This window comes from Notothenia rossii, assembly GCF_949606895.1.
Source record: "Notothenia rossii genome assembly, chromosome: 4".
Taxonomy (NCBI): domain Eukaryota; kingdom Metazoa; phylum Chordata; class Actinopteri; order Perciformes; family Nototheniidae; genus Notothenia; species Notothenia rossii.
The window spans coordinates 55,209,943-55,224,678 of NC_136902.1; the positions used below are offsets into that span (position 1 = coordinate 55,209,943).

Sequence of the window (14,736 nt, forward strand, 5' to 3'; positions counted from 1 at the left end):
ATGACCTGCAGAGAGCTGGGACCAAAGTAACAAAGGCTACCATCAGTAACACACTACGCCGCCAGGGACTCAAATCCTGCAGTGCCAGACGTGTCCCCCTGCTTAAGGCAGTACATGTCCAGGCCTGTCTGAAGTTTGCTAGAGAGCATTTAGATGATCCAGAAGAGGATTGGGAGAATGTCATATGGTCAGATGAAACCAAAATAGAACTTTTTGGTAAAAACTCAACTAGACGTGTTTGGAGGAGAAAGAATGCTGAGTTGCATCCAAAGAACACCATACCTACTGTGAAACATGGGGGTGGAAACATCATGCTTTGGGGCTGTTTTTCTGCAAAGGGACCAGGACGACTGATCCGTGTAAAGGAAAGAATGAATGGGGCCATGTATCGTGAGATTTTGAGTGACAACCTCCTTCCATCAGCAAGGGCATTGAAGATGAAACGCGGCTGGGTCTTTCAGCATGACAATGATCCCAAACACACCGCCCGGGCAACGAAGGAGTGGCTTCGTAAGAAGCATTTCAAGGTCCTGGAGTGGCCTAGCCAGTCTCCAGATCTCAACCCCATAGAAAATCTTTGGAGGGAGTTGAAAGTCCGTGTTGCCCAGCGATAGCCCCAAAACATCACTGCATGGAGGAATGGGCCAAAATACCAGCAACAGTGTGTGAAAACCTTGTGAAGACTTACAGAAAACGTTTGACCTCTGTCATTGCCAACAAAGGGTATATAACAAAGTATTGAGATGAACTTTTGTTATTGACCAAATACTTATTTTCCACCATAATTTGCAAATACATTCTTTAAAAATCAGACAATGTGATTTCCTGGATTTTTTTTTCTCATTTTGTCTCTCATAGTTGAGGTTTACCTAGGATGAAAATTACAGGCCTCTTTTATCTTTTTAAGTTGGAGAACTTGCACAATTGGTGGCTGACTAAATACTTTTTTGCCCCACTGTATACTATAGGACAGTAAACCAAAAATATCGTTTAAAGTTGGTGAGATACAAAAATAAGCATAAATTAATAAATGTTAACTGGTAAAATAAGATATAAATGAACAGCAAAAATAAAATAAGTTACATTTATTTGTTATTGGCTATGGTAGGTTATTGGTTATGTTTACATACTTATTTGATTATTAAAATGTAAACCAATCTCTGTTTAGAGTTGTACCCCCTAGATCAGGTCTCTAGTAATTGTGCGCTCCAAGTGCACCAGATTGAAGCATTTTACTTTAAAATGTTGAAACAAATCTTCCCGGGGGGGGCATACCCCCGGACCCCCCTAGAGCAGGGGTGGGGAACCTGCGGCCCCAGGGCCGTATACGGCCCGCGAGACAATTTGGTATGGCCCTCGAGGTAATTTATAAACACACGCAAAAAAGAAAAAAACTAAAGAAATCTAGACCACAAAAAAACAAGCGAGTGCCTGTTTTTCCTGGCCAAGGTCAGGGTCCTTGAACACAACACGAGCCTAACGTGTCATCACATGGTATATGTTTTGCCTGACGGGGGTGCAGTGCTGACGGAGAGCACCAGAACGCGGCTCTGGCACTTCCAAAAATTGCAGTACCCATAAGGAGCCGTACACATGCCGCTGTTTTTGCGTGGCTGTGTCTTTAGTTGAAAGCCCAGTGGTGATCTGCTCATCTGTCATACTGATCATACAGTCAACTTGGGGCCCCAAGCGACATTGTGAGATGAGCCCCCCCAACCGACAGGAGTGAAAACATTTTTTTGGGAAACAAAGTAGGCTACTTTGCAAATATAATTACTGTTTATTATTATTATCAACACAGTTACTTTTTTATGCAGTGAGGTAAATGGTAAATATGCATGTATGTCGTTCAGTATGCGTTTACAAGTGAATACGTCTGCATTTCCTGCCAAATACTAGCCTCAAAAAGATTAAAATATAATTAATGCAAATAAACTACTTCTAATAATAAACATAATCATAATCAATTCAATAATATAAATACTATATTATTTTATTATAATATAGTTGTAATATAGTCAAGACAAAACATGCTTATTACATGCTCAAAAACTGATATTTCTTAAATCTGTATTCAAATGTAGTTCCCTCTGTCAGCAATGTATCAACAACTACACACACATTTATATCAGTATTTCTCTGTGTTGTGGTTGACATGATGATGACTGTTAGGAGTTAAAGGGAGAGGCTGAGCATCACCATGAAATGTGTAAATTGACATAAAAATGAATAAAAGGGGGAAAAATGCTCCGTGTTTTTTAGGCTGTAAACTTTAACTGTTATGTGAGCCAACTACAGACAGTTTATCACTCTTCCTCCTGTACATTAGCAGATAAAAGGCATAACATACTTGAATGAATGTTAAATAAGGAATGCTGGAAATAACTGCATCTCCATTAGCCTATATGCTATGCAGAGACTGCCTTCTTCATGTCGTGAATTGCAGCTGATGTTTTAATATGGCAATTGGCAATTTGACTTATACAACATTCGCAAGTTGTACATTTAACTCAGCGCAGACTCTCCCATCGCGAATAATTGAAATTCTTTGTGGCAAACTGTGCAGAAGGCGAATCGTTGGGTTGATCCTCGTTTTAGCCACAGCTTGTATTTCTTTTCGGATAGCCAACGCTCGTTGAAACAGCAACCTCCTGGCATACTGTCATTCTCTCATTAGAATGCCCAGGTCACAGAAAATAAAACACTTGCAGGTCGCGTGCATAGCGCGGGAAGGCCGGAGCGGAGTTGTTTTATGTAGAAGCTTATCAACTAAGCTCGCTCCGACTTCTTTATTTTCTTTTAATCTAAAAAGCGAACTATTCAGTCAGACAGCAATTTATTGTAAAAGTAAAGCATTTACAATTTCAAGCACTTTATCTCAAATCCAAGCACCATTCCCAAAATTCAAGCACTTTTCAAGTCATGAAAACACCTCTTAAAAATTCAAGCATTTTCAAGGATTTCAAGCACCCGTACGAACCCTGAATATTCGTTCATTGGCCAACTATTCGGGTTTCAATTTCATTATTCTGATATTCGTTTTTTTATTTTTTTTTCTCAAAGAAATATATATTTTTTCTAAATGTATGCTATTAATAAAGGCGAATTGCCATATTCTTATACTATATTTATACTTTGGAATTGCACTGTAAAAATGCGGAAATATATACAATCTCAGCCTGTGCTCCTGACATCGCGTTCACTCACAGTCACGAACGCAAACGGCACGCTTCACCTCACTTCACCTCGCTTCACCTCGTTTCACCCACAAAATGCCGAAGACTTCAGCTGTGTGGGACCATTTTAAATTGGACGACGGTAAGAAAAATATGTGCCAAATATGCGATAAAAAACTGGCCTACCACGGTGGCACAACAACTCTGAAAAGTCACCTGGGGTATAGTAGCCTAGCTTAGCTTAGCTGTTGTCAAGTTGCCTTGATGAAGCTCCTTTATCCGCCGTTTTAACAGTAATGTTACACATGATAAAAACGTGCACTTACTTTGCTTGGAAAATAGTTGCAAGCAACCGAATTGTTTTTTTATATTATTTTTTTAATTTTATCCGAATAGTGAAAATAATAGGAGTAATGTGGGCTAAGGCAATTATTGGCATAAAGTTGAGTAGCTCAGCCTAATAATAACTTGTGTCCATAGGTGCATCCCCACGCATCCCAGCCATCAACATCCTCAACAATACAGCAGACCCTACAGTTACCCTACAGAGGACACATTTAGTTTTAATGTTTACGAGTACTGAGACAATAAATAAATATAAATCGTAATAGTATGCTCTTTCTGCGCTTCTGCTTAACAGCGTGTTGTCAGGAGTCTCGGATTCGGAGCGTGTTATGAAACATTTTTTCAATTTATTATTATTTTTTAAAAATATTTTCTTGGAAAAATATTCTATAAAAAAAAAATACAAATCTCTCCGCACCGAATATTCGCTGCTGATTACTACCGAATATCTGGAGCCCGAAAATGGTATTCGGGACAGCCCTAATTTACAAATGTACTAAACTGTGCACATCTGATAACTGAAATAATTATTAATTTGGACACGCTACAATATTATCATTAATATTTACATTAAAATATTCCTTTGACACTTATGCAAGGTGAGCACAACCAAAATAAGTTCGTAAAAGCAGAATTTGAACACTGTTTCTGTGCTCCTACAATATTTTTGTATAATACCATTACACCCCAAGCGTACAAGTACACAATAGCGATCGTTCACTGTTTCAACTGGCATGCTGTGGCATTTAACCTCATAACCACACCGCAAACAGACAGACACAAAAACACACACACACACACACACACGGTTGTCCGGCTGGACCAGCTCCGTTGGAGATCGCGGTCGTTTAAGCTGACTTGTGAGAAATCTTTCAATTTTCGATCTTTGTTCACACACTGAGAATTATAACATTAGCCAAGTAACAGTTTGCGCTTTAACTTACAACGACCCCTGATAGATCTCGTGAGAATGTTTATAAATATATATAGATGCATTTTCATAACAAAACAATGGGGTTGCTAAGCCGTTGCTAGGCCAATTGTTGGAGTTGCTATAGCAACTTATCAGGCGCCCGCAGCTCACAGCCAAAGTGCGAGGGAGGGAGAGAGAGAGGGCGCACCGGTACCGGCGCTGTTGTTATTAGAATCTGGTGCTAGCTGCGCTAACGGATATAAGAAGTACATGTTTCTACAACCGGGGTGGCGGAGAGCTCTCCTGACAGACTGAGAGGCTCAGTGAGTGAGGTAAAGGACTCTGAGTGTTTAGATAGTTAATTTTAGTCTAAGTTATCTCAGTGGGTCTCAAACAAATATGTGTTTACAAATTATGTAAACACATATTTCCAAGGCACGCCTTTATAATTATTAGGATAAATAAAAACACGTTTGAAATCATTCCAATGTACAGTGGGGCAAAAAAGTATTTAGTCAGCCACCAATTGTGCAACTTCTCCCACTTAAAAAGATGAGAGAGGCCTGTAATTTTCATCCTAGGTACACTTCAACAATGAGAGACAGAATGGGGGGAAAGAATCCAGGAAATCACATTGTAGGATTTTTAATGAATTAATTGGTAAATTCCTCAGTAAAATAAGTATTTGGTCACCTACAAACAAACAAGATTTCTGGCTCTCACAGACCTGTAACTTCTTCTTTAAGAGCCTCCTCTGTCCTCCATTTGTTAACTGTATTAATGGCACCTGTTTGAAGTCGTTATCAGTATAAAAGACACCTGTCCACAACCTCAAACAGTCACACTCCAAACTCCACTATGGCCAAGACCAAAGAGCTGTCAAAGGACACCAGAAACAAAATTGGAGACCTGCACCAGGCTGGGAAGACTGAATCTGCAATAGGTAAGCAGCTTGGTGTGAAGAAATCAACTGTGGGAGCAATTATTAGAAAATGGAAGACATACAAGACCACTGATAATCTCCCTCGATACGGGGCTCCACGCAAGATCTCACCCCGTGGGGTCAAAATGATCACAAGAACGGTGAGCAAAAATCCCAGAACCACACGGGGGGACCTAGTCAATGACCTGCAGAGAGCTGGGACCAAAGTAACAAAGGCTACCATCAGTAACACACTACGCCGCCAGGGACTCAAATCCTGCAGTGCCAGACGTGTCCCCCTGCTTAAGGCAGTACATGTCCAGGCCTGTCTGAAGTTTGCTAGAGAGCATTTAGATGATCCAGAAGAGGATTGGGAGAATGTCATATGGTCAGATGAAACCAAAATAGAACTTTTTGGTAAAAACTCAACTAGACGTGTTTGGAGGAGAAAGAATGCTGAGTTGCATCCAAAGAACACCATACCTACTGTGAAACATGGGGGTGGAAACATCATGCTTTGGGGCTGTTTTTCTGCAAAGGGACCAGGACGACTGATCCGTGTAAAGGAAAGAATGAATGGGGCCATGTATCGTGAGATTTTGAGTGACAACCTCCTTCCATCAGCAAGGGCATTGAAGATGAAACGCGGCTGGGTCTTTCAGCATGACAATGATCCCAAACACACCGCCCGGGCAACGAAGGAGTGGCTTCGTAAGAAGCATTTCAAGGTCCTGGAGTGGCCTAGCCAGTCTCCAGATCTCAACCCCATAGAAAATCTTTGGAGGGAGTTGAAAGTCCGTGTTGCCCAGCGATAGCCCCAAAACATCACTGCATGGAGGAATGGGCCAAAATACCAGCAACAGTGTGTGAAAACCTTGTGAAGACTTACAGAAAACGTTTGACCTCTGTCATTGCCAACAAAGGGTATATAACAAAGTATTGAGATGAACTTTTGTTATTGACCAAATACTTATTTTCCACCATAATTTGCAAATACATTCTTTAAAAATCAGACAATGTGATTTCCTGGATTTTTTTTTCTCATTTTGTCTCTCATAGTTGAGGTTTACCTAGGATGAAAATTACAGGCCTCTTTTATCTTTTTAAGTTGGAGAACTTGCACAATTGGTGGCTGACTAAATACTTTTTTGCCCCACTGTATACTATAGGACAGTAAACCAAAAATATCGTTTAAAGTTGGTGAGATACAAAAATAAGCATAAATTAATAAATGTTAACTGGTAAAATAAGATATAAATGAACAGCAAAAATAAAATAAGTTACATTTATTTGTTATTGGCTATGGTAGGTTATTGGTTATGTTTACATACTTATTTGATTATTAAAATGTAAACCAATCTCTGTTTAGAGTTGTACCCCCTAGATCAGGTCTCTAGTAATTGTGCGCTCCAAGTGCACCAGATTGAAGCATTTTACTTTAAAATGTTGAAACAAATCTTCCCGGGGGGGGCATACCCCCGGACCCCCCTAGAGCAGGGGTGGGGAACCTGCGGCCCCAGGGCCGTATACGGCCCGCGAGACAATTTGGTATGGCCCTCGAGGTAATTTATAAACACACGCAAAAAAGAAAAAAACTAAAGAAATCTAGACCACAAAAAAACAAGCGAGTGCCTGTTTTTCCTGGCCAAGGTCAGGGTCCTTGAACACAACACGAGCCTAACGTGTCATCACATGGTATATGTTTTGCCTGACGGGGGTGCAGTGCTGACGGAGAGCACCAGAACGCGGCTCTGGCACTTCCAAAAATTGCAGTACCCATAAGGAGCCGTACACATGCCGCTGTTTTTGCGTGGCTGTGTCTTTAGTTGAAAGCCCAGTGGTGATCTGCTCATCTGTCATACTGATCATACAGTCAACTTGGGGCCCCAAGCGACATTGTGAGATGAGCCCCCCCAACCGACAGGAGTGAAAACATTTTTTTGGGAAACAAAGTAGGCTACTTTGCAAATATAATTACTGTTTATTATTATTATCAACACAGTTACTTTTTTATGCAGTGAGGTAAATGGTAAATATGCATGTATGTCGTTCAGTATGCGTTTACAAGTGAATACGTCTGCATTTCCTGCCAAATACTAGCCTCAAAAAGATTAAAATATAATTAATGCAAATAAACTACTTCTAATAATAAACATAATCATAATCAATTCAATAATATAAATACTATATTATTTTATTATAATATAGTTGTAATATAGTCAAGACAAAACATGCTTATTACATGCTCAAAAACTGATATTTCTTAAATCTGTATTCAAATGTAGTTCCCTCTGTCAGCAATGTATCAACAACTACACACACATTTATATCAGTATTTCTCTGTGTTGTGGTTGACATGATGATGACTGTTAGGAGTTAAAGGGAGAGGCTGAGCATCACCATGAAATGTGTAAATTGACATAAAAATGAATAAAAGGGGGAAAAATGCTCCGTGTTTTTTAGGCTGTAAACTTTAACTGTTATGTGAGCCAACTACAGACAGTTTATCACTCTTCCTCCTGTACATTAGCAGATAAAAGGCATAACATACTTGAATGAATGTTAAATAAGGAATGCTGGAAATAACTGCATCTCCATTAGCCTATATGCTATGCAGAGACTGCCTTCTTCATGTCGTGAATTGCAGCTGATGTTTTAATATGGCAATTGGCAATTTGACTTATACAACATTCGCAAGTTGTACATTTAACTCATTCAATAACCCACCTTCGAGTGATGCTCTAGTTTCGTCAAGTTTTTTTTTTTCCCCTCTTGCTTGCGCCGGACTGAAACTGTCTTTTCGCCGACATCTCTTCACCTGCACTAGTGGCCGTATCAAAGCTGTGATTGGTCAGATGTCGATTCATTGCAACGGTGTCGGGTTACAGACGTGCTCCCCTTGTCACCTCTCTTTCACTCTCGCGGGGGTGCGTGGAGAACTGAGCGGAGAACTGCGCACAGCAGCTGAGGCCCTCAGGGCGGGGCCCCCTGCGCAAGGCGGGGCCCCATGCAGCCTGCGTGATTGGCCTGTAGGGAGGGCCCTGCATACAGTCAATACCTTTGTTGTTATTAGTATCTGGTTAATTAGCTATGCCAAAGAATATAAGAAGCTTTTTCTCCAACCAGTAAAGGCACATCTTTACATGATCATTATAGTTATAAAAAAATAAGCGAATAAAGTAAACTGGTATAACATACTATATGACAGTAAAAAAAAGTTGTTATTAATAAACAAGAATACAGTTTAAAAGGGGAGTGATTTGTAAAATATCCATAAAGAAAAAGAAATCTGCTTACAGTTCTGTGTCATATGGGTGTTGAGAGATGTATGCATAGATCTCCTAATTTTGCTCTCACAGTGCACCAGATTGATGCTTTTAACTTTAAAAATAATCTTCCCGGGAGAGCATGCCCCCGGACCCCCCTTGAGGAGGTTAGGTCCCCAGCCCACTTAAATCATGTCCACATGGATAGGAAACTAAATACATTTGCGCACATCTTGTGTCCATATCTTTCTGTTTGGGTGGTCATGCCAAAACCGTGCACGTGCATGCAAACGCGAGTCATGGTAAAATATCTGGATTAAGAGGTTGCTTTTTCGTTGCACAGCATGAAAGAAAGGTCAAATAAATGGGCTGTGATTTTAGTATTTTTAAGCAGAGGTCAATAATTTGTACGGCCCTCAGAGGATGTTGGAAAAATCGAAATGGCCCTCGAGAGGAAAAAGGTTCCCCACCCCTGCCCTAGAGGATGTGACGTCCACCCCCACAATTAAAACATGTTCATACAATACTGAATACATTTGAAGCCATTTTGATGTATATGACCTATGCCAATACGTTTCTGTTTTTGTAGTGTATTTGTCTTTTGTAGAGATTTTTCATTTATTCTTTTTATATAAAATCTCGCCTAAAATCTTGCGCTCACATTATGCTGGGCCCACGTGCCTTAGTACCGCTGCTATGACTCCATCCTAGGGGAAACACTGAGCACTACTGATGAAATGCCATCTCATGAGTTGAAACACTTTATATGTATAGCAATAATAATAATCTTAATAAACAGAGACTCTCTTACCTGCTGTCCTCTCTCATATTCTGCTATTTTCTCCATTTCTTCGTTCATCTTCTCAATGTTCTGTCTCCTCTTCTCCTCCCACTCCTGTCCAAAACACAGGGCAGCATCATCAGTGACAGATCACAATGTAGGACGTGAACTTGGCCTTCAGAATGAGGCTCAAACTTTTTTGCCGACCAAGCCTGGCTTTAAATCATGCAGGAAAAACTGTTGGTCTGAAAGAAGCCTTGGTCAAATTCCAACACTTTCTCTACCATGTAAACTTATAACAAATGTGTAACACGTATAGTAGGGCTGTACGATTATGGTGAAACTGATAATAACAATTATTTTGGCCAATATTGAGATCATATTGATGTATCTCTTCCTGAGTGGCCAGGTTTCAAGTCTAGTCCCCTCTCTATCCCCATTTTCTGCACATTCACTTTGATCAATAAAGCTCATCCTCACCTTGGATTTCCTGTCTGGGCCACCTGGTGTCCCACCTGGTGTCCCACCTGGTGTCCCACCTGGTGTCCCTTCTCCTCCCCCCCTCCCCCTTCCTTCTCCTCCCCCCCTCCCCCTTCCTTCTCCTCCTCTTCCTCTCCTCCCTCCTCTGCGTCCCGGTCCTCCCGTCTCCCCAGGTTCTCCCTCTCTGGGTGTTCTGGGCTCCCATTCTCTCCTCTCCTGGCGACCCCCTCTCTGACCTCCCCGACTCATTCGTCCTGACCCCGTCTTCCTCTGGGGGCTGTGCTCGCTGTTTGGCCGCCGCTGGCCTTCACTGGGACCTCCTTGGGGGCTGTCATCTGGCTCTCTGTGCCCGTCGCTCTGCCCTCGTTGGCCATCATCGGGCCCACGGCGGTGGCCCTCGCTGGGCCCCCGGCGGTGGCCCTCGCTAGGCCCCCGTTGGCCCTCGTTGGGCCGTCGCTGGGCATCACTGGGCCATCGCTGGGCGTCACTGGGCCATCGCTGGGCATCACTCTCCTCTGAGGTCATCCGAGCTCGAGGCGTTACAGGTTTCCAATCGTTTACGACTCTCTTGTCCTGCAGGGAACACACACAGAGAATTTGTCTAAGTTTACACAGTCACATATTTTAATCTTTATTGGTAGAGCAAGGACTCTGTGCATGACTGACAGGACTTTTAGAGGTTGTAGCAATTAAGGTGTATTACATACCTGACTCTACAGCCATGTGACAATTGCATGAAGTGCCCAAATACAACTGTGTGTGGTGTAAACAAATAATCGAAATAATTAACAATGGCTTACATTAGATCAGTGGTTCTCAAAGTGGGGTCCGCGACCCCCCGGGGGTCCGTGGCACTCTGCCAGGGGGTCCGTGAAAAGTTTTCAGATTCATTCATTTAAATTATCATGATATCATTTTTTTTTTTTTTACAAAAGGCTTCATAGTTCAACAAATAATATTTTATTTTTTTAATCTAAAATAGTTCATAGATTACGTTCTAATCTAACAAATCTATACATTTAAAAATCAAGCGTGTCACTCGTTACCATGGAAACAACAATAACTGGTACGTCAGTCAGAGAGCGCCACTGCTAGCATCATAGAGATATAACACGGCTAGCATACTACGAAGATGGACCGATTTTTAAAACGACAGGTTACGGCTACAAATGAAGTAAATGAAAAACAAAAAACAAAAGTAAGGAAATACGATGAGGAGTATCTCCAATAAGGATTTATTGAAGTGGAAGGGAAACCGAAATGTCTGATATGCCTGCGGTGTCTTGCCAATGAGGCGATGAAGCCTGCCAAATTGAAGAGGCACCTCGAGACCAAGCATCCAGATTATGTAAAAAAAGACCGGGCTTTTTTTGAGAGGAAGGGCGAGGACTACAGCCAGCAACAACAACGGATGGTTAATGTTACGTCTGTTTCTGCTAAAGAGCAGATGACGAATTTAGGACATGTCTGCTGATATCAAATCACAACTGCTGGAAAGACTGAGAGGGTCTAAATTCGCGGTTCAATTGGATGAGTCCACTGATATGTCCGGCTCTGCGCGGCTCATCGCACTGGCGCGAGAGGAGAGGGAGAGCCGCAGAAGTGAGACTGACTGAGATTACTTTGAGCAACATGCAAGGGAATAAGTTACAATATAATACATTTGTGTATATTTCTCGCTATTCAGATGGTCTGCTGCCTGGTGCTGCTGTTGCGCAATGTGCAGTAGTGTCCTCTTTTCGCACCATGACATTATCAGTTATGAATTTGTTTTTCACTGCTTGAGAAAATGGACTTGTGGCTGAGAGCGTGTGAAAAATGTCAATTGTGTGAGAGTTGGCAGCCCTGTGAACTCGCTTGACATTATTATGTATGAAACTGCCAATCAGATTTATTTACTTATTAATCGAAGGTGCCGAAACGCTGTTCTGGATCGTTCCCGCCCACTTTAAACCATGTGTGTGTGTGTGTGTGTGTGTGTGTGTGTGTGTGTGTGTGTGTGTGTGTGTGTGTGTGTGAGCAACAGAAATGTCAGATACTGTATGTTGCATTTATTGATTTAGTTTGATATGTGTGTCTTCACTTGCAGAGAGAAGCAATCAGCTTCATGGACTGCCTTGCATCACTCCAATAGTGTCCAGAGCTGGCTGCCATTACAAGTAGTGGTTTGGGATTGTAGCAATGCAGTTGCAGTTGTTTTGCAATTTACTTGATATATGTTGCAATGCAGGCATGTGTTCAATTGTTTATAGCCTGCATTTATTTTGTTAGACTTTTATAAATCATTTAATTTTAACTAAGAGTGAAACACTTCACGTGTTATCTTTGTGTGTGTGTGTGTGTGTGTGTGTGTGTGTGTGTGTGTGTGGTGTGTGTGTGTTCTGAAATGCACTTCAAATGATCACTTTTCTCTTGATTTCCCTTTGATATTTTGTTTAGGTACAGTATTACTTGCAGCTAATTGATTGATTGTTTTATGGGTATTCTGTGTTGAGATGGTGCAAATATTTTTAATACATATCTAATATATTTCTAATACATTGCTCTTGTGTTCTTCTTTCACATAACTAAGACTATAGAAGTGTAAAAAATAGGCTACATCAGATTATTCCAAGGGACATACATGTCGAGTCAGGTCAAGTCAATTTTTATTTATATAGCCCAAAATCACAAATCAGAATGAGGGGGTCCTTGGTGTATTCTCTATCTTGTAAGGGGTCCTTGGCTGAAAAACAATTGAGAACCTCTGCATTAGATTACATGTTCGATGCTTTTTATCCAAAGCGACTTACATACTCAATACTGTGGACAATCCCCACGGGAGCAATTTGGGGTGAAGTGTCTTGCTCAGGGACACAACGACATGCTGACTGTAATGGGACACGAACTTGCTATCCTCTGATTCGAAGATCAGCGCATTAATCCACTGCGCCACACGTCTCCCTTAATAAGCATTTTGGCTCCTACATGGGTCATAATAAAAAATCCTTGCATGGGCAGATGATGATAGTACCTTTGTAAAATTACATTAAAATCCTACCTATGAAAAATAAATATGAACCTTTTAATAAAAAATAACAGGGAACCACAGCAATAAATGTTCACTTTAAACTGATTGGTTCCACTACTCTGCATTGAAGCTTGGTTTTGGTCTCATAAACCAAAGAGATATAAATAAATATAAAACAGCTGTGCCAGTAATTACTCATTATCTTTTTAGAAAGCCAGTGGGTTTGGAAAAAATATATTTCCTGTCCTGAATTTAACCGCTCTACTTTTAATTTAAACAGATTCAATCTGCTCAATCTTTAGAACTGGTGCAGTAACAAGTACAAAAGAGTAGTAAGGGCTATGGATTATGCAAAACTACAGCATGATGAGCCCAGGGAACGAGGCTGGGAGGCGGATGACTGTTATCAGTGTTTCAAAGAGCTCTTTCAGCTCAGGTATCAGGAGTCTGCTGTACAGCTTTAACAGACTAATGAACGAAACTTGACCATTTGGCTTTTAAAAACCCCTTCAGACAGGTACACATCTGGAACAGATGCAGCCCTGTTTCCTTGTGACCTTTCCATGTTGAACATTGGGGGTCTGCAGTCATCAGCAGGATATTTATGTAATCTGCAGCGCAGCAGGGGCTGACAGCACCGTTACACCACAGTGGTGAACACTGACACCAGTGAACATCCAGGGAGCGGACATTGAGATTGTGAAAATCCTACAAATACCTCTGTGTTCATCTGAACAATAAACTGGACTGGTCAGACAACTCTGCTGCTCTGTACGAGAAGGGACAGAGCACACTCTTTCTGCTGAGGAGACTGAGGTCTTTTGGGGTGCGGGGGCACTCCTTCATACATTTTATGACTGTTGTGGCATCAGCCATTTTCTATGGTGTGGTCTGCTGGGGCAGCAGCATCTCGGCTGCTGACAGGAAGAGACTGAACAGACTGGTAAGGAAGGCCAGCTCTGTCCTGGGGAGTCCTCTGGTAGGAGACAGGAGTCCTCACTGTGGAGGTGGTGGGAGACAGGAGTCCCCTGGACACTGTGGAGGTGGTGGGAGACAGGAGTCCCCTGGACACTGTGGAGGTGGTGGGAGACAGGAGTCCTCACTGTGGAGGTGGTGGGAGACAGGAGTCCTCACTGTGGAGGTGGTGGGAGACAGTAGTCCTCACTGTGGAGGTGGTGGGAGACAGGAGTCCTCCGGACATTGTGGAGGTGGTTGGAGACAGGAGTCCTCACTGTGGAGGTGGTGGGAGACAGGAGTCCCCTGGATACTGTGGAGGTGGTGGGAGACAGGAGTCCTCACTGTGGAGGTGGTGGGAGACAGGAGTCCTCACTGTGGAGGTAGTGGGAGACAGGAGTCCTCTGGACACTGTGGAGGTGGTGGGAGACAGGAGTCCTCTGGACACTGTGGAGGAGGTGGGAGACAGGAGTCCTCACTGTGGAAGTGGTGGGAGATAGGATTCCTCACTCTGGAGGTGGTGGGAGACAGTAGTCCCCTGGACACTGTGGAGGTGGTGGGAGACAGGAGAATGGCAGCCAAGCTGTCCTCCCTGCTGGACAATGTGTGTGTCCCCTCCAGGACACCCTGTCCTCACTGTGCAGCTCCTCCAGTGACAGGCTGCTGCTGCTGCTGCTGCTGCTGCTGCCCCCCCCCCCCCCCCCCGCCGCCGCTGTCTCACGGAGAGATACCGCAGGTCCTTCCTTCCTGCAGCGGTCAGACTATATAACCTGCACGGCCCCTAGTAGACACCCCCACCCCACACACACACACACACAACACAGACTATATCACATTATCACCCCTTGTTGTTAAATACCAACCAACTATGTACAATATACTGTGTATA

At 42.5% G+C, this 14,736-nt stretch overlaps 1 protein-coding gene across 4 annotated transcripts in view; it reads right to left on the reverse strand.

Moving 5' to 3' along the window:
- ccdc9 (coiled-coil domain containing 9) overlaps positions 1–14,736 on the reverse strand; it is a 63,301-nt gene that overhangs the window by 41,723 nt on the left and 6,842 nt on the right. For all 4 annotated transcript variants that reach the window (XM_079676519.1, XM_079676520.1, XM_079676517.1 and 1 more), the window contains exons 5-6: positions 9,884–10,456; positions 9,434–9,517 (exon numbers count right to left, since the gene is read on the reverse strand). In XM_079676519.1, coding sequence (XP_079532645.1) covers positions 9,434–9,517; positions 9,884–10,456 — 657 coding nt within the window. The remainder of the gene's footprint in view (positions 1–9,433; positions 9,518–9,883; positions 10,457–14,736) is intronic.